The sequence below is a fragment of the Cheilinus undulatus genome, linkage group 3 (assembly GCF_018320785.1).
Source record: "Cheilinus undulatus linkage group 3, ASM1832078v1, whole genome shotgun sequence".
Taxonomy (NCBI): domain Eukaryota; kingdom Metazoa; phylum Chordata; class Actinopteri; order Labriformes; family Labridae; genus Cheilinus; species Cheilinus undulatus.
Window position 1 is genome coordinate 24,843,111 of NC_054867.1, and position 20,770 is coordinate 24,863,880.

Consider the following 20,770-nt stretch of genomic DNA (forward strand, 5'->3'; position numbering starts at 1 on the left):
AACAGATTTTTTTTTTTTTTTTTACGAATTTACAAAAAATAATAATTTTAAAAAACTAAAATATGACATTGACATAAGCTAAGGTGCCTCCCATTACTCCCAGTCATTGCTGAGATGTTTCTACACCCTGATTGAAGTCCACCTGTGGTAAAACCAATTGATTGGACATGATTTGGAAAGGCACACACCTCTCTATAGAATACCTCACAGCTGAAAATGCATATCAGAGCAAAAACCAAGCCATGAGGTCAAAGGATCTGCCTGAAGAGCTCAGAGACAGGTTTTGTTGCAAGGCAAAGATCTGGAGGATACAAATAAATTCTGTTGCAGTGGAAGCTCTCAAGAGCTCAGTGGCCTCCATAAATCTCAAATGGAAGAAGTTTGGCACAATCAGGACTTTTCCAAGAGCTGGTTGCTTGGCCAGACTGAGCAACTGGGCAGAGAATGGTCTTAGTAAGAAAGGATAACAATGTGAATGTTCAGGAGAGGCCAAGTCAAAGCCAATACCTCAATCCAATAGAGAATTTGTGGCTGGACTTGGAAAGGGCGGTTCATGCCTGATCCCTGTGCAATCTTACAGAGCTTGAGCACATTTGAAAAAAAGAATGGAGTAAAATTGTAGTGTCTAGATGTGCAAGCCTGATTGAGACCTATCCACACATTCTCAGTGCTGTGATTGCAGCCAAAGTTGCATCTACTAAATACTGACTTAAAGGGTGAATTTTTAAGCACTTTCTTACATTACATATCTTTATTTACTTGACATTACTTTGTTGAAATCTGTTTTCACTTTGATATTAAAGAGGTCTTTTTGTCAATTGTTTTTTTTAAAGCCAAATTATATTGACCATGGCTGATTTATAAAATCAATAAAAGGATAAAACATCCATAGGATCAATACTTTTTCTAGGTACTGTAAAGTGGATTTTCATCTTGGATTTGTTGTAAACATTACACTGCCTCTGTGATGTTATGTGTACCTCATCTCTTGCCTCCTGAGAAAATGGCCCATCGGTTACAGATTGTCCACACTTTAACATGAAAAGGAACACATGATCCAAATCTTTAAAAAACAGCTTTACTTATGTCTATATAGTGTCATAAATACAGTTCACTTTTTTTAAATAGCCAAATAATAAAATCTTGATTTGTCAGCATTGTTTCACACCTGGAATAAAGACACAGTACTCATAGCTGCCACATAGCACGTTACACCTTAGACACCTTGGAAAAAACTGTAAAATAAATAAAGATAAAGAAAATATAAGATTGTACACCACCCATCCAGCTTTTCACTGGTTCTTCACTGTGTTCTCATTGGATGAGGAGTTGGTCAGCCAAGAGGACTGACTGCTCACTGGCACGTCTCAATGGCAACTAAAAGGGAGGCGGCAGAGTCCGTCACTCTGAGCAGTATTGAGTGTTTATCATTGGCTGATGTTGAGCAGCAGTTTACAGTTTGATTTGAGAGAAAGAAGGGAATCAACAGAGAGGAGCTACAGTGTTCACACTACCCATCCACAGGAGAAAGTCATGGTCACATGGCTGGGGTCGGACTTTCATACTCAACACGCACGCGCGCACACACTCTTCATATTAAAGGATTCTCTCTATTCTAGGCTACATAGTGTCATACTGAAGGCGAGAGAGGCGAAAAGAGAGGAGAGGTAACAGCTACATAGTGTCAAAAGAGGATGAGAATGAGGGGAAAAGGAAAGAAAGAGAAGAAGAGGCAAAGAGAGAAGTCTGAAATTGGACCCATGAACCTGTGAAGAGTCCTTGTAGAAACACACCCCCTCCCACTAACAAGTCACACACTTACGGCATACGGCAAAAGACACACAAAGGTCCGACACAGAGAGAAAGAGAAAGAAAGAGGAAGAGAGAGAGAGAACAGTCACTATCGAATACAGGGCATTGGGTTTCATACAGCAATGATATTATATTATTTTCCATAGATATTTCCAATATATATATATAATATTTCTATAAAAAACATAAGTCATCCATTTTATGTACAGAGACGATTAATGAGTAATACCTTGCATAACCGGTAGAGGGGCATGTGCAGTGGGATCTGCCTTTTATACAAGTATTCATCATTCCCAAGTTCAAACAAATGGCCTGTTACCACCATTTCTAGTCTTTTTTACACTAAACAACTCTGGTTGCCTTAGAGGTGATAACACAGGATTATTGGTTTGGACTTGGCCATGTTGAGAGATTAGAACCAGGACAAGAACCCACAGCTGAGACCAAGGGAGCAGGAGCACAACACCACAACAACAAGGCTACTGGGAGCACTGGGGTAAACTGGGAGAGACAGGGACGAGTCTCCTTTACAGCAGCGAGTGCAGCCAACGAGCACTCTCAAGAGTTCAAAAGTCAGAGTTGGCCTCTGTATTGCACATGTCCGAAGGAGAGGTGAGAGGTGAAAGGTGGGAGGTAAGGCTGGGTAGCATAGGGGCGAAGAGCACCCCCACCCAGTGGCACCCAGGACTCCCTCTCCAGATTTGGCATATCACTCTCAAAAGGCCGCAAGCATATGTCCGTATAGGTAATGAGAATGCACTGGAAGAGAGAGTAGAAAAAAAAAGAGGAAGAGTTGATTCTCTTTCACAGTGAGAAAACAGTAAAAACTCTTAATTCCTGCTCAAACCCTTTATCTTTAAATGAAACAAGTAGGATGTTCAGTAGGATGCTTTGTGAACAGGAAAGGTACTTTGAAACAATACAACAGAGAGCACTTTTCCTTCCTATGAAAATATGAATTAATAATGAAAAAAACTAGGGCTAAAACTCAGTGGCTGTACATTTTTAGCAAAGCCATACCCCTGTATCATTATCAAACATCAGCTGTATCAATTTACACATGAAAATTAAATTACCTACAGTCATGGACGAAAGTATTGGCAACCCTGGAATTTTTCCAGAAAATTCACCAATTCTTCCAGAAGTTGTTGCAATTACAAATTTTTTTGGTCTTAACATGTTTATTTCCTTTATATGCATTGGAACAATACAAAAAATCAGAAGAAAAAAGACAAAATTGACATAATTTTACACAAAACTCAAAAAATGGGCTGGACAAAATTATTGGCACCCTTTTAAAACTGTGGGTAAATCATTTTATTTCAAGCATGTGATGCTCATTTAAACTCACCTGTGGCAGTAACAGGGGCTGGCACTATAGAAATCACACCTGAAGCCAGTTAGAATATATAAAAGTTGACTCAACCTTTGTGTTGTGTGCCTGTGTGTTACACCAAGCATGGAGAAGAGAAAGAAGAGCCCAGAATTGTCTGAGGACTTAGGAAGCAAAATTGTGGAACAATATGAACAGTCTCAAGGTTTCAAGACCATCTCCAGAGATCTGGAAATTCCTTTGTCCACTGTGCGTAAAATAATCAAGAAGTTTATAACCCATGGAACTGTAGCTAATTTCCCTGGATGTGGATGGAAGAGAAAAATTGAAAAAGAATGCAACACAGGATAGTTGGAATGGTGGATAAACATCCTCAGTCAAATTCAAACACAAATTCAGGCTGTCCTGCAGACTCAGGGTGCAAAAGTGTCTGCTCGGACCATACGTTGTAATCTGAATGAGATGAAGCGCTATGGCAGGAGACCGAGGAGAACCCCACTGCTGATACAGAGACATAAAAAAGCATGACTGGAGTTTTTAAAAATGTACCTGAGCAAGCCTCAATTCTTCTGGGAGAACATTCTGTGGACAGATGAGACTAAGGTAGAGCTTTTTGGAAAAGCACATCATTCTACATCATAATACAGCCAAACGTGGTGGAGGTTCAAGGATGTTTAGGAGTTGTTTTGTTGCCTCTGGCACTGGGTGCCTTGACTGTGTGCAAGGAATCATAAAATCTGGAGACTATCAAAAAATTTTGGGCCGCAATGTAGGGCCTAGTGTCAGGAAGCTGGGTCTGCATCAGAGGTCATGGGTGTTCCAGCAGGACAATGACCCCAAACATACCTCAAAAAGCACTAAGAAATGGTTGGAGACAAAGCGCTGGAGGGTTCTGAAGTGGCCAGCAATGAGTCTGGATCTAAATCCCATTGAACACCTATGAAGAGATCTTAAAACTGCTGTTGCAAGTATACTCTTCAAATCTGAGAGACCTTAAGCAGTTTGCAAAAGAAGAGTGGTGGTGTAAGAAGCTTGTTGATGGTTATAGGAAGGGATTGGTTTCAATTATTTTTTTCCCAAGGGTGTGCAACCAGATATTAAGTTTAGGATACCAATAATTTTGCCCGGCCCATTTTTTTTAGTTTTTTGTCAAATGATGCCAACGTTGTCTTTTTTCTTCCGATTTTTTGTGTTGCTCCAATGCACGTAAAGGCAATAAACACATGTATACCAAAAACATTTGTAATTGCAACAATTCTGGGAGAGATGGTGAATTTTCTGGAAAAATTCCAGGGTTGCCAATACCTTCAACCATGACTGTGTCAAAAAATAAAGCTGTTGTTATTCTGTTATAATAATTGTAAACAATACCTAAAAAAATGCTGAAAATCATCATTATTGTGTTCATAATCTTCCCCGCTTATCCATGAAACACAGTCCAAAATCCATTTGTTCCTCCTGTAGGTTCATTAAAATTTCCCAAATAGTTAAACTTTCAAAATATGGCTTAATAATAATGCTCAAATAGGGGCAAGTATGGCATTTATTTCCAACTGTAAATTCAGACACATTGTATGCAATATTAAATAAAAATGATTTAAGTTCCCAGGCGTATCTTCATAAAAGATCAGACCATGATGAGACCATGAGTAGTGTTAGATATTAGATTAAGTTTAATATCCGTCAGGCCCCACACACTTAAGAGGGCCCTGAACATTTTGAGTGGAGCCCCAAGTCTAAAACAACTACCAGACTTCGCTGCTCCTCTCTCTGCTCTGCTTGACTCAGCCTCTCTTAGCACATGACACTTGGTGTTCTTTTCAATAAAAGGTGGGTATTTATCAGTATCTGTATTGGTAAAATGAGTTTGGAAATACTGGCATAACAAGTATTGACAAAAAATCTGATATTGTGCATCCCTAATTATTTTGACTTAGTTGTTGGTTGAAGTGGTTTCTTCGTAATTCTTTACAATAGCAAAAATATGTGAGTGCAACCAGACTACAGGCTTATTTATGCTAAGTTAGCAAAGCTGATGGATTGGACAGACTCCATGTCTGTCATCAGACAGCTAATTACTGTTTGCCATGATGTGAGTTGTACTGTTATTGAACCTTTGACTGTTGGCTCTTTTGGCGATGTTTTTGTTGTTAGGAATATACTAGCTAGATGATGAGCTAGGAAAAATAGACAGGTGTATTTCAGAAACCAGTACATCAATTTGGCCCACTTCAACTTCACATGTTAACAGGCTTCTCAGTAAGCAGAAAATAAGTGTTCAGCCTTTTCAATATGGGCTTCATAACAGCTTTTGGTGACATCACTATGAAAGGGTTCATGTTTTATGCAGGCTCTTATAATACTGTCTTTAAGACTGAGGTCAGCAATGACCCACAATAACCTGAGTAGGTTGTAGCTGCTAGCTTAAAGGTCACATACTTTACCTCTTTAAGACAAGTTTATATTGGTCTCAGAGGTCCCCAAACCATGCCTGTGAAGTTTGTTTCTGAAAAAACACTCAAGTATTGCATTGTTGCATGTCTAAAACCCCCTCTGTTTCAGCCCTGCTCAGAACAAGCTGTTTCTGTGTCTGCAGCTTTAAATGTTGCTGAGGTGTCTGACTCCAACCCTCTCAGGAAATGGATATGGCTTAATGGATGTGGCTCTCCCGATCTTCCTCTCAGATGAAAGCTGAAAGGAAGATCAGGAGAGTAGGGTGGAGCTTTCTTCCAAGTGGGGAGGACTGAACCTGGGGCCAGTGCTAAATCCCCACCAAGTGGCAACCTCTGGTCCTGAAAAATGAAGCCAATGCGGAAGTGCAAAAAATTGCTATACCGCGAGTGTCCACTTGAGGCTGGCTGCAGGAACACCAGAAGTCCCGTCTGCACACATGTTAAACAGCCAGTTTTGACACACAAAATAAACTGGTTTACAGCTTGGTTCAAAACACCAAACGTGTCTTATTAGCTAGTGTCTTATTGTGCTCCCACTTTACGGGGGGTGAATTTTTTGTACCACGATCGATTATATACAGGATGAAAGCTGATTGGCCCATCTCATTTGACTGACAGATAGCTCGGCAGGCAGAGGCTCTGTTTCTGTCAACCAGAATGCTAGCTAGCAGGCTGACAGGAAGTCGCGCTTAATGGGCGGGCCGTTAGGTTGATCCAAAGTTCGGTTGAGACCGCGATTTCAATATGGAAGCCTTCACGGATTGGCTTCAAAAGCCATTTGAGTCCACCCATTGTAAGCAGACGACTGACATCACACGGGGTTTGTCCAATTCTTTCTACAGTTTATGCCCCCCACGTGACATAATGAGGGGAAAGTCTGAGAACGGCTTGTTTCAGCACACATTTCTGAAAGGTGGAGAAAGAGAGGGGGGACGGAATGGATTTTTCTGATTCTTGGGGGAATTGTGGACAGGCCAGGAGCACACATATTTGTTAGAAAAACCTGAAAAAGTGTATTTTGCATAATTTGTGACCTTTAAAGGCTGGCATCGCCTTGATATAAATAAAAGAAGATCAGCAAAGTAGTCTTAAAGTAAATGCAATTCCACATTCTTGTTTCATGCCACATAGCTAGCACAGTGCTAGTTTTAAAGCTTGCAAAAGTGTAAGTTCAGCAATTGCAGGCAGCACTTTGTCAGCTTACCTGTTAGCATTAGCGCTCCTGTTAGTTAGCAGAAAGAAGTTAGCATGAATAGGTCCGCACAGCCGAGGGGTCAAGTCTCGGGGGGGCCGGGGGAGGAGCTTGAGAGGATGTGACAGAGCGTGAAACCGGCCCAGCAGGACAAAGACAGCACAGCAGTTAGTTAGTTAGTCAGGACAACCAGAGAGAAGCACAACAATAAGCAGAAAAACACATTAGCAGTGGCAGAGGAGTTATATTAGTAATGTAACAAACCTTCAGGCTGGAGCTGTTTCTTGGGCATCAAATTCACAGAGGGCGGCATGGACATGGAGGGCATGCGGAAGCCAGCAGGCAACGTTTCCATGGAACCTGCCATCATGCCAAGCCCTGCCCCTCCCTCACGTGCCCGAAACCGCTTTCGCCAAGATGGAGAGCGTCGAAAGGACTTATCATCTCCACTCTACAGGGACAGAAAAAGCCAGGTCAGATAATTGGCTCCTTTCCACTGACAATGTATTAGATCAATGCAGCAGCTTGAGAAGTCACCTCTTCTAGTCGACGGTCTGTCCCCAAGGCTAACAAGTTGTTAAATTCCCTCTCCAGAACCTGCCGTGCCTGGAAAAAAAAACAGCACGCACAAATCCTATCAGAAAGAGACTCAATGAAGCTGCCGACAATTAAGGGTTTGATATTTACAGGAGCAGATGAAAAAAACGTCAATAAAGCTCTCAAAGTACCCGAAGCGTTACAAATAATTCCTCTGATAATAGAAGTAACCTTCATGTTTTGTTCACCTGTGAATATTAAACTGTGGGCATGCAGTCTATGCTGAAACTGGTGCCCAGGAAATTATTTTAAGTGGATTCTGAGTGGGAACAACAGAGCCCTTTTGATTAAAATACAACTGATAAAGAATCTGAGGCAGTAGCACATGTTGGCAGCATGTAGCTGGCATTTGAAGGCAGCGCTGGTAGCACTCAAACTAATGTGGCATTTAAAAATAAATCAGTGCAAAATTTCATGGTTGTAGAGAGGCCAAAAGGCCTGCCAAAAGCCTACGATCTTAATTAAAAAGTATGTAAGTGATGACTCCCACCCATTTTAATCATTTCACTCAATTCCTTATTTAAACGTGGCTACCATATTTCTCTGAAGAAATCAAAAATAAAGTTCTCCTAAGGGATGTACCAGCTAAGGATTTACATAGTCTAATCTGATAGATTAAATTTTCCAAAAGCCTACTAACTGTCAAAAGCCTTATTTTCTACTCATTGATCCAAATTCTCATTTGCAACGCAAGAGAGGAAAAAAAAAGCTGTTTCTGGACCTGGAATAAAAGTTTATTATCTGACAAGACTTAATCTCTCCTTGATCTCAATCCTTAACTCTGCATTATGGTGGCCTTATAACAATATTACATTTACCATGGGCCTTTGCCCATTTACAATGCAGAAGGCTCACAGTGTAATGATCTTCCTCATAAGCCCATAGGCGTCTTACCCATTTTTAGTGTAACCTCTTGATGAGTAGTTTGACAAAAGCTGTTGAAACAGTTTGCATTTTTCTTTTTTTGGGACCATCTTTACTTTGCAGTAAAGTATTAACCATTTGATATAAAAGCCAAGATATGATTTTTTTAAGAAAACAGAAAAATTATGCAAAATTGGAAAAAAAAACCCATACAGCAAGAATGTAATGATCTTTTTTTCATAACAGGAGTTTGTAAATGAAACTGGTAGTTAAGTGACCAATTACAGTCACTGATTTGCCCCAGTACTGCTGTATTACCACTTAACTAGTCCTTCAAATGTAGAAAATCTAACAAACCGTTATGAATACATAGCTTAGTCTATCGATCAGCTACTAAAAATGGGAAAATTGTAAAAGTCTACATAGAAATTGGGCCATATTTCCAGTTCAAAAATTACTGATGACTAACATGCCACTTTAAAACAGCTATTATCAGTGCTTAATCACCTTCTAGCTGTCTTTCTCGGTTAATACTGTAAACGAATAGGATTAAAAAAAAAAAAAAAGGCATACATCCTTGGTCAATAGTGCAAACTAACTCAGATAGACATCAGCAAATGGTTGACTTGCCAGAGGTACAAATGGGACTCAGCAGTTTGGTTCCAGACGTAAAATTCCCGTTAATTTTCTCCATAGAGGATTTGATTATTTGTATTATATTTGAAAGTATCCAAGTAAGGCTTAGCAAATTCTTTTTAAGGAAAAAAATAGTGTATTCACAATCCCATCCAAAGATAACTAAAATACCTACAATCTTAAAGGGTAACAAAGACATTATTGATTGGTTAACACTGCAGTAAACATAAATGTCAGAAAAGGGTACATTTTGGTTTGAAAGTTTGAAAAACTATCCTGAGCAACATAAAAAATGACTTGCAGTGGATTGTGGGATAAGTAGTTCCTAGTCAGGTAGCCGGTTAGCTTGGTTCATACATAACAAGTGTTGCAATCAGAATTTTATGAAATGTGGGATTGGGGAATTTTCCTCCTGGAACCAGGGCTACTGAAACAGTGGATGGGAACTGTTGGGCTCTGTAACAAGCAAATATATTGTTAATCTGGGGGATATGAGGGCGGAGTACCCCATCATGCCCTTGGGCAGAGTGTTTAGATGTGTTGTAGATGTGTTTAGTTGTGGTTAGATGTTGCCTGTTGTACAGTAATCCCTGCTGGGATTCTTTTGCCCACCTTTCTGGTGGATTGTTGTTGTTTTTGATGTGAGACACATTTGCACCATGAGTGAAGTTATCCATTGGGTTAGAGTTTGTGCCTGTGACTTTAGGTAAAAGATGAACCGTGTATATTTTTCATCAGTATTCACTGCCTTAATATGCAGTTGATTCTCTGCTTTGTTCTTGACAAAAGGAGACATACATCCCAAAATATCTTCAACATTCAAAAGTTAGTTTAACTCTTTGTAGTGTGGACCAATAGACACATTTACAAGGTTAAAATAACTCTATATGAGTTATGAGTTAATACTTTTTACTTTTACTTGAGTACATTTATAGAGCAGTACATTAACTTACACTTAAGTACATTTTAACCAGAGAAACTGTACTTTTACTTGAGTACAATAATCTGGTACATTTTCCACCTCTGGTTAACTAATGATAGCTAATGTAATAGTTACTATAAACGTGTAAAGGTAATGCAAAGGGGATAGAAAAGTGTTATTTCATTATCTGAACTTCCCACCCTGATTGTAATGACTAGAGTAAAGCAGTTGCTGTGTATTTAAACAGTCAAGTTTGACTCTATAACCACCTGTGTGTTCTGCATAGGGATCTGTAGGATGAGTGCTAGGCTGCTGTAGTCAAAGGTCTCATCCAGAGCGATGAGCGCTCCATGGACACCGCTCTCCAACAGGTTGCCACTGTACTCCCTCAAACCAATGGACAGGACCCAGTGGATCACCTGCTCATTGGTCCACACCAATACATCTAAATCAGAAGAGCGGGACTCAGATTAACAGGACTCAAGTATGTGTTATGTAGAGTTTCAATAAAAATTGAACAGCAAATGAGAGTTAACTTGAATTCGGGAAAGAGAGGTGGAAGAGAAAAGTAAGAAAAGACAGAGATAAAGAGATAATGTGCATGTCCACATAGTGTCAACTCAATGGCACACGCCCTTTGTTCATTTAAAACGCAGCTGTCAGCCAGCTTTCCAAGTTGGAACAGCAGTGTGTCAGTGCATGCGTGTCTGAGTGCGTGTGTATATAAACAGAGCAAGCTTGTGATTTGACAAGACAGCTGAGTCAAGTTCATGTGCAGAACTCAAGGTCAAAAGGGCGAGAGGGCTTGCTAGATCTAAGTTTTTGTGTGCCTGTTTGTGTGTGTGGACTATCCTTGGTATGTAGAGCTCTGGATCAGAAGACTGCAGGCCTGCCTTACTTGGCTATTGGGCAGTCTGAGGTGCAGCTGTTTCAGTGCCTTCAACTGACAGTATAAGGCCAAACCACTAGGTGGTACTACGGCCTGACCAGACCGCGGCTGTGTTTATGCTATTAAACTAGTGTGCATGTACTTTTATCTATGTGAGTATCAGGTTGTGTGTGAAGTGTACCTTTCATGTCGTGCTGGCTGTCCTCTCTCCGGCGCTCCAGGTCTTTCCTGTCATAATTGAGTCTCTTCAAGCACATAATCCCGTACTGCAGACTAGCCCTGGTACACACATACACAGAAAGAGACGCCCACCACACACACAAACATGAAAAACAAACACACATATACAGAAAAGCACACATGCATCATTAGCCTTCTCATCTACATAGTTAATGTGTGCAGTAAGCAAAAGGCAGCAGGGGCTGATGGTGCAGTGAAGGTGATGCCACTAGATGCACACCTATGGAAGCTGTCCACCATCTTGAGGTGGCTTCTCAGGTCCTTCTTGGTCAGGTGATCAAGCATGCGTGCATCCACCAAACACTCCATGAAGTAAGAGCGATACTGAGGCAGACCGAGGCTGGGCAGCCACTCGTTTCCAATCCACTCATGATTCATGTCGCCATATGCCAATGTCTGGAAATGAAGAGGACATATTGTTACTCATTTTTGCAACAGAAAAACCTTGTGGGAGGATTGTATGTAAGAACAAGAAATAAGCAGTATGCCAAGCTGCTGCAATTTGCAATAATGTAAATACTAATATAATATCTGCCATTTCTTATTATTAAATGTCAAAGGTGTCTTGCAATTTTTTTATCAGTAAAAGCACAATTTTGACTTAAATCATTAAAAACTGGCTTGATTTTAGGTTTCAGGCCCATGCCCTAATATTTTGCATCTGCATTGTTAGTTCTTAAAAGGATGTAACTGTGCTAAGTCATCTTCAATAGTCTGAGATACACCTGAGCTTTTCTTGGACGGAGATAAAAACAGTGCAGGGAAAAAAAAACTAAGGGTTAGGGTTCAATGAATTCAATGAAGCTAAAAAAAAAACTAAATTTGTCCATATCATTCCATTATGAAGAGCTTAAACACGGCCCTTACATTTAAGTCAGAGGTGTAAGCTGGATTGTGATAGCCGTACCAGTTATGTGATCATGTCACATCATAAAAGTGTGAGAGTGTAACCTGCTGATAAATCCAATAACGATAAAAGAACGTGACACACTTAACAAAGGGCAACAATAGAGGGCATGATGTACTTTGTGTTAATTCTTCTCAATATGTGACTGTTTATCATGAGAAATGTAAAATAAGAGAGTGCATTAATATTCACCCCCTAAAGTGACTGTCCTAATTCAGCAGAAATCCAGCCAATTGGTGCTAGTATTCTCCCAATTTGTGAAATGGGGATCACCTGAGTGAAGCAAATGTGTCTCAAATGATTGTAGTATAAAGACACCTGTGTCTGGAAGGTCCAGTCACTGGTTGAGCAGTATTCCTGGCTACCATTACACCATGAAGACAAAAGAACACTCCAACCATCTCAGAAAAAAGGTTATTGAAAAGAATAAGTCAGGGAATGGATGGGAAAACATTTCCAAGGCACTGGACATCCCTGGAGTTCAGTTAGATCTATCATCAAAAAATGGAAGGAATATGGCACATGCGTAAATCTGCCTGGATCAGACTGTCCTCACAAACTGAGTGACCGTGCAAGAAGGAGACTAGTGAGAGAGGCCCCCAAGACACCTATGACTACTCTGAAGGAGAGAGAAAGGAAAGAGAAAGCCACTGTTGAAGAAAACTTCTATCAAATCTTAGCTATATTTCACCAAAAGGCATGTGGGAGGCTCCATGGTCAATTGGAAGAAAGTTCTTTGGTCTAATGAGACCAAATTGATCCTTTTTGGCCATCAGACAAGACACTATGTGAACACTGCACATCACCACAAACACACAATTTTCATTGTGAAGCATGGTGGTGGCAGCATCATGCTGTGGGGATGCTTCTCTGCAGCCAGTCCTGGAAGGCTTGCAAAAGTAGAGGGTAAATTGAATGAGGCAAATCCTAGAGAACAATCTTATTCAGTCTGCAAGAGATCTACGGCTTGGGAGAAGATTTATTTTCCAGCAAAACAATGAGCTAAAGCATACATAGAAATGCTTTACAGACAACAAGGTGAATGTTCTGGAGTGGCCGAGTCAAAGCCCAGACCTCAGTCCAATAGAGAATTTGTGTCTTGACTTGAAATGGGTTGTTCACACCCAATCTCTGTGCAACCTGACAAAGCTTGAGCAGATTTGGAAAGAATGGAGTAAACTGTCCAGATGTTATATTGTATATTGATCATGATTGATTTATAAAATCAATTAAGGGGTAAAACATTAAAGGGGGTAATACTTTTTATAGACACTGCATGTAGTACTGGTATCCAGTAAGTTACATGTTTCTTTTTCTGTCAAAGCTGGGACAGGCATTGTGATGTCACATTTCTGCTGTAATAATAATCAGAATGTTGCCTATTTAGTTTTTAAAGCAGGCCACTCTTTCTGGTTAGAGCTTTGCAGATGAAACACAGTTAGCAAAAGCTTGTTTGTATAAGGCAGACTGTAAATATTATTGAGAAAAGAGCTTTAACTTGTTTGGTGTAACATGACTATTGATAAAAAGTTCAGTTTAACCTCATGACAACAGTGATGATTTTCAAGTTGTTTTTCTAGTATTAGCCTCAGAATTAAAAGGTTATTCCATTTTTTGTATGTTTTTCTGATGTACTTGTCTTTAAGGTAAATTGGCCTCTATTATGGACATTTTTGTGTTTGTGTTAATGTCTCTAATGTTTGAGAATGTGTGCAGACAGATGTTAGCAGATCAGCAACCTCACCTGTGCCCAGCTGCCCTCCTCATTCTCCTGAATGGCAGCATGGCAGAGACAATTTACAAGGTTAGAGAGACAGGGGGCAACAAGAGACACACATGTTGCACATTCACAAACACATATAGAGCTCTTCAAACTATGCAGTAAACCTTTAAAGAAGGTACAAAGATCCCATGATTATATCACTTAGATCCAACACATATAGAAACAGCAAGCGAGCATAAAAGCATTAGTGTGTGATGTAGTGGGAATCTGACATATGTGTGTCACGGTGGGGACAGTGTGAGTGTGAGCGAGTGTTGTTTGGTGGGGGTGAAAGGGAGAGGGAGCACCCAGATGGTACTGACCGCTTTAGTGGAGGAAGCCAGGTTCTCCATCTCTTCATGAGTCACCCACACATTTCCGGAGGACTGCTCGGAGGACAAAAACACACACACAGAGCACGCACACATACAATAACACACCAAAGAATACACTCGAGTATATTTTTACAGATAGCATCCCCCCATAGACACACACAGACCCAGACAAACACACACAGACAAACATCGTGTTGAGTGATGCCAAGGGAGGGAGTGTATTCACGCAGGTAGCTTATGGCTAAATCTGGCTCTGTTTGTGTGGCGTTTCCCACAGAACCCCATGCAATTCATAACAGCAGAAAAGGGCAAGTTAACCTCAGTCGAAGGTAGACACTGAACCTCCACTGAGGTCTGAACAGGAGAGCAAAAATAAAAGAGAGTAAGGAGACAACACCTCAGGGTGCAGAGTGAACGTTCAGCCTAATAGTGGAAAACATTCTAAGTGCTCTGTGTGGGTTAATGTGTTCATGTGTTCACAATTCTGAATCCTTTTTGTGTCTAATCCTGGGCTTATAGATAGATCTGATATTTGTGTAAATATAGTAACATGCATGAAGCTAGGGTTTCAATTAAAAGTGTGTTTGTTGTATATTTTACCGTTCTAGAGGTGAGCGGTGCAGACGGGCTGGTGAGAGAGACCATCTCCTGAATGGCCAGGCGTAGCTTGAGTCGGTGCAAAGGGTTACTAATGCCAATCTCACGCTGGATCTCGGTGTCCGACAGAGCTGACATGATGGCTCCACTCTTCACATTGGCACGACAAGCTGCCACATACCACGCCGGCATGCCCACCCACAGCTGGGGAGAGTCGTCAAAATGTTCATCGTCAACATTATTGTCACCATAAACGGTCAGATGGGAAGATGGGGAAGGGCCTGCAGATAATCCTTTAATTATCTGTCTCATAATTATAGTAAATATCAACTGGAGTTGAAAAGGCATCGGATTCTGGATATTAAAAACGTTCCTAGTCTGAATGACTTGACTCCTCCAGTCCTTGAAATGGTATCATTCATCTTACTCCAGGTTTGGACTCCTTACTCATTCATGTTCAAGAAGAAGCCAGAGACGTTGGAGTGGTTTTGACTCTGTCTTTCCTTTAGCACCCAGCTCTCTGAACTTGCTTAGTCATGTTGGAATCAGCTTGAATTGATTTGTAAAGATAGACCCTTTAGTTTTTTCAGATTCATCAAAGGTCATCCACACATTCATAACCTCCAAACTTTATTACAACACACTACTCTGGTGTCCATAAGGAAAGCATTCATGGGTTACAGTTAATCCTAAATATTGATGCTCTGGTTTTACCTCCTTCCAGAAGCAAGAACATTACTCAACATTTAACATATTCTTGCCTGTTACCAGCAAGTCTTAAAAATGGATTATGAGACTTTGTTGCATTTTTTAAAATCCTGAATGGTCAGCCACAACTTCTTTTGTGTCATCTTAAGCATCTGATCACTGTTTAATAATTTATTATCTGGGATGACACTAAAACTGAGCTTGTGCGCAATATGCAAATGTGCATTACAATAGTATTTTATAAACAAAAATAGTTTTGTGCTTCCTGTGCCTTTATCATAGAGACAGGGTAATGGATAGAGGCAGAAAAAGGAATCAAAGAGTAGGGTATGACGTGCAGGAAAGGAGCATTCATGAACAGCAATGCTGGCTAAAGCTTGTTTGTATATCACAAAGCATATTTTAGCCATAGGCTATTTATATATATTTTTTAAATGTTTTTAATGTTAGTATTGTTTCATGTTTATCTCAGAATGTCACTATTCCAGTGCAATTTTTTACAGCTGTTCATTCAGTTACTTTAACATATAAATGTAACTGGCTTTGTCTGTTTGTTTCTTTAACCATGGAATAACAATGTCTGTCCATATGACACCTTGTAATTCTGGTTTTGAGGGAGCATTATAAATAAATAGATTTTTATATTGTGCTGCCGTAATGAAGCATTTTTTAAAAGTTTACTACATTTCATTTAACTTAACAAATTTTTGAAAAAATTAATGGGAAAAAAATGTACTAAAAAAAAAACAAAAAACAAAAAAACAGCACTACCTGACAACAGAGAAAGGCAAAAAAACCCCATAAATAAATAAAAATTTTAAAAAAATTTTAAAAACAAGAACGTGTGGATTTAGGGGGACAGAGATATGATATCTAAGTTTGATATCAAATCAGTTTACATATTTCATGGATGTTGTCAACAAATGTACTGCTTATACGTATCCATTTTTACCTTTTGATATTCAGCACTGTGCATACGTTTTAGGCATGCTTGGGCTAAAAACGGAGTTTGCAGGATGGTGTAGGTGTAGCGAGTAGGCTGGAGTATTGACAAAACCCATGTCAGCTCTGGATGTCTTTGCACATTACCCGAGGCAGGGGAAATAATCTGTTGAAGAGTCCACATCTTTAGGACGGAGGAAAGGGTGGATGTGGTGAGTAAGCAGGGCCTGAGTGCCATGTGGGCTGGTAGTAGGGTTGCTGCAAGCTGCTGTGGACGTCACAAGGGCCTGAAAACCACTAGCAGTCTCCAGGTTTATTACCAGGGGTGGAAAGGCCCGGACAAATGAGATGCTGTTGAGCTTGACCTTGGCTACTGAGTGACACATGTGATTCAACATTTGTCGAGCTTGACTCAGAGGGCCCTCACTCTCCAGCCCTGGGTTGTGGCATATTGAGCCCCATGATGAATCCTGAGTGCCCTACATGCCTAAAATATATGCAAATGACTGTACATATATATACAAACATGTTTATACTCACAGGTGAGGATGACATATTTTAAGACCAGGTCTAGGCAGCTTTTAAAATATTGCTGAGATTAAGCTCTGTGTGGAAACAGACCACTACTTATATTTTTTTAGCTTAAACCCAATCTGCAAAAGTGAAGAGCAAATGTTTGGCCATAAAGAAACTACACTACAGTTGAGTGTTTTAAATGTTACCACCACTATGATTACAACTTTTATTTCACGCTTTCGCCGCTTCTGTAAAAGACTTTCTCCTAGTGTGACCAACAATTTTTTAACTTTGATTTGGAGTAGTTTGACCCATCATGGGTGAAAGGTGGACTAAAAGATGGGTATACACAGTTGGCATGATGACGTTTAATGCCCTTAACAAACTCTGTTGTCCTACTTAGCCATTTGTTAGCTAACACAATTTCTAAGATGTGAAAAGACTTTAAAATTCAAAAGTGAAACACTTCAAGAAATCTTGTAATTGTGATAGAAATTAATGTTAAAATCGCAAAAGTCTTTGTTTAGAACAGAACTAATTTGTGGCATCTAACTGAGGACGTTTTCAAAGAAAACCATTGACGTAGAAGTGCTAAAATGCAAAAACATTTCCAGTTTTTAAGAGTCATCATTCAATCAATATGAAGACAGAAAGATGCTGGGAAGGGCATTTTTGATTTGTACATAAAAGTAGATGATATACCTCTAGCCAGGAGACAACAGTCGGTCCATCCCACTGGGCAAACGGCATACCTCTTTTTCTGGCTTCTTCCAGAAGTTCATGTCTAAAAAACATACAAGAAAATGCTGAATGGTGCAAGAAATAGCAAGCAAAGCAAGATTTAGACTGAAGTTACAAAATAAAAAGGAAAAAAAGGAGAATTTCAAAGACAAAGAGGATGTTTTACTTTTTCTTCATCCTGCGGTCCCTCTCAGCCTGAGTGCCTAGTTTTCCCAGAGTCATGGTGTCACCGATGCCCATCTCAAAGTCTGAAAAGCACAACCAAATAATTTGAATCTATATTTCTTAATCCCACTGTAAGACATAGTGTGGTCTGTAGAGTACCTGTTAAGGCAGGTAGAGTCTGTCCTTCCCTGCCTACGGTCTGCTCCATTCTGCCCTTCTCCTTCTTCCCAAAGAATCGTCCGATAGATGACTTGATGCCTCTCTTCTGCTTACTGCAATGAGAAATTTATGTCACTCCTAAATTTATAGTATTGTGTTCTATTGTGAAATATTAATAAGCAAAGTAAGCATATTGCTTGGCATTTTTTTTCTTTTGGGATACTGCAAACTTGTTGCAAGTACAGCAAATCTGTACACATGCTGATTTATCACACTGCTGTGTGTGTAACTGTGGTTTTGTGTGTATTTACCCTCGGCCATCCTCTAGACTGCCTGTAAACTGGGCAAAATTGGTCTCCAGCCGTAAACTGCGTGGGGATGATGGGGGCGACGTCTCACACTTAATGGTAGCTTTGTCCACTTCCACTGGAGACTAGAAAGGTCAAGAAATAAACTCAGCTTCAAAACTAATTGCTCCAATCTGACAAAAAGATGGCAATAAGGTGACATGAATGTTTAGTTTTGTTTGCAAACTTACTGCTACTTTCCTGCGGTGTTTCCTCAAGTCGCTTGGCTGTAAAAAACAACAAAAATTCACAGTCTGACCAACTACACATCTTTCAATGATGGATAAAACATGTGTGTGCTTTCTGACCAGAGTCATGATGCCTAGATGGTGGCTGGTGTTGCGTGAGTGGTGTTTAGGTGTGGAATGGCCGCTGGTGGGTGGCGAGGATGATGAAGCAAGGGATTGGGCGGTGGCTGAGGTGGGCAGGGCTCGGGGTCGAAGTGTCACATTAAGTCCGTCCATGCTGCCGCTGTTTACACGAGACTCTATCTCATCTGAGCGAAGGTCTGCAGACTCTCTCTCCACCTGGATCATCCTGAACAAATGAAAAAAGACACAGCCTATCTTTGAATCCTTCAATTAAGAGCATAAACCTTTATATTCATCCTGGGAAAAAAAATATAGCTTCATTAAAAATATTCATCCCCTTGGATGGTTTACACATTAATTGATTTTATAAATCAATAATGATCAATATAATTTGCTTTGATGAAAAAAAATAAGAAAAAAAGTCTTTAATGTCAAAATGAAAACAAATTACTATAAATTATTGTTAAAATATGTCATGTAAAGTAAGTGACTGCAAAAATATTCACCCCCTTCCAGTCAGTTTAGTCGATGCACCTTTGGCTTCAATCATAGCACTGAGTCAGTGTGGTTAGGTCCCAATCAGGCTTGCACATACAGACACTGCAATTTTACTCCATTCTTCTTCGCAAAGCTCTTCAAGCTCTGTCAGGTTGCACTGGGATTGGACATAACAGCTGTTTTCAAGTCCAGGCTCAAATTCTCTATTGGATTGAGGTCTGGACTTTGAGCCATTTCTATGTAGCTTACTCTGTATGCTTCAGTTCATTGTTTTGCTGGAAAAATCTTCTCCTAAGCCATAGTTCCCTAACAGACTGAATAAGATTGTCCTCCAGGATTTTCATATTTTTATTTTATTTTATATCTCTGCTTTTTATTGTTACCTTGCTTGTTTCTTATTGCTACCGTATCTCTCCTCTTCTCCCAGTCATTTTCAGAGCTTTTACCCCCTCCTCCTCTTTTATTCTCTTAACGTCTTTATGCTGCTGTGTCCTGATAGCCGAATAACATTGTTATTATGATTTTATCATGACTAATATTTTACCACTAGTTTTCAAATTTTTGTATTATGACTCATTTATCTTTACACATTTCAATTGCTTTTATTCTACTTCTTACTGCTTTGATTCATATTCCTTTTTGTCTCCTCCTATTATTTTATTTTACATCTCTGGTCCTTAGGTCTCTTTTTATGTAGTTGGGTTCTGCATTGCCTGGATTCGTCTAGGTTATTCTGGGTTTTTAGTATGCTGGGTTTTTAGTTTTTGAATTTTATTTTTATTCTTGTTCTTTAATTTTACTCTGGAATTTTATATATAAAGGATTCATAATGTATTTCCAACTTGTCATGTTTTCAGACTCTGTAATGGGTCCACTAGGATGATTATGATGTTACATTGCTGGCTTTATCTTTCATGGGTTCCCCTGTTGATGCAGTTTTGTCTTGTTATGTTCTTTGCTTGTGTTATGATGTTGCTCTGTTTTATTTGTATTTCTGCTTATTGTCAAAGCACTTGGCAAACCTCTATTATTAAAGGTGCTATACAAATAAAGTTATTTGAACTCCTGGGGTTTTCAGTGCCTTAGAATTTTTTTTGCATCCATCCCCTGACTTATAACTTTCAATAATGTTTTCTCTGAGTTGCTTGGAGTGTTCCTTTGACTTCATGGTGTAATGGTAGCCATGAGTACTAATTAACCAGTAACTGGATCTTCCAGACACAGGTGTCTTTATACTAAAAGCATTTGCCACACATTCACTGCACTCAGGTGATCCATATTTCACCAAGTGTGAAACTACTTGCACCAGTTGGCTGGAGCTCTGTTGAATTAGCTCAGTCACTTTAAAGGGGGGAAATATCAGGCAGTCCTTTTTTTTACCTAACATAGTTTTGTGTAATTGGCATTATTTTGTAGAAATCTGTTTTCACTTTGACAATAAAGAGGTTTTTATCGTATTTTTTGTCAAAAAAGTCAGATTATATTCATACATATTCATCAAATTAATCAAAGGGTACAGCCTATATATAGGCACTGCCTTACTTCATTATTTTTTATGTTCAGGTTATCATATGGAAATATTTGCTCATATTTGTCTTCTTTTTAAGTCATTTTACAGTTAAAAATATTTACAACAAAAATAACACATGGACACTGAAACTGTATTACAATTTTCATTCCTAGTACAGTCACTCTTTTATTAGTTAAAGACAGTCTGGCTTTCCTGCAGCTGAATCAGCATTTTTTGCATCTTTTCTCTGTGAGCATATTCTAAATGATCAAATTCTGATCTTGTTTACTGCAATAAACAGCATCCTCTTCCAGAAAGAAGCTAAATTTAAGAG

The 20,770-nt window shown here is 39.5% G+C and overlaps 1 protein-coding gene across 11 annotated transcripts in view; it reads right to left on the reverse strand.

Annotated features, from left to right (window-relative positions):
• Positions 1 to 1,056: 1,056 nt before the first annotated feature.
• Positions 1,057 to 20,770, reverse strand: part of ppfia4 (PTPRF interacting protein alpha 4) — a 107,777-nt gene continuing 88,063 nt past the window's right edge. For 4 of the 11 annotated variants that reach the window (XM_041782860.1, XM_041782858.1, XM_041782866.1 and 1 more), the window contains 16 exons: positions 18,426 to 18,654; positions 18,309 to 18,344; positions 18,082 to 18,203; positions 17,771 to 17,883; positions 17,613 to 17,694; positions 17,408 to 17,489; positions 14,543 to 14,743; positions 13,931 to 13,993; positions 13,590 to 13,616; positions 11,159 to 11,334; positions 10,880 to 10,977; positions 10,079 to 10,254; positions 7,328 to 7,396; positions 7,055 to 7,241; positions 6,803 to 6,900; positions 1,057 to 2,571 (listed from right to left, as the gene is read on the reverse strand). In XM_041782860.1, the coding sequence (XP_041638794.1) occupies positions 6,842 to 6,900; positions 7,055 to 7,241; positions 7,328 to 7,396; positions 10,079 to 10,254; positions 10,880 to 10,977; positions 11,159 to 11,334; positions 13,590 to 13,616; positions 13,931 to 13,993; positions 14,543 to 14,743; positions 17,408 to 17,489; positions 17,613 to 17,694; positions 17,771 to 17,883; positions 18,082 to 18,203; positions 18,309 to 18,344; positions 18,426 to 18,654 (1,720 nt within the window). In that variant the 3' untranslated portion in view covers positions 1,057 to 2,571; positions 6,803 to 6,841. The remainder of the gene's footprint in view (positions 2,572 to 6,802; positions 6,901 to 7,054; positions 7,242 to 7,327; positions 7,397 to 10,078; positions 10,255 to 10,879; positions 10,978 to 11,158; positions 11,335 to 13,589; positions 13,617 to 13,930; positions 13,994 to 14,542; positions 14,744 to 17,407; positions 17,490 to 17,612; positions 17,695 to 17,770; positions 17,884 to 18,081; positions 18,204 to 18,308; positions 18,345 to 18,425; positions 18,655 to 20,770) is intronic. The other 7 variants (XM_041782867.1, XM_041782859.1, XM_041782869.1 and 4 more) reach the window with 5 other exon arrangements.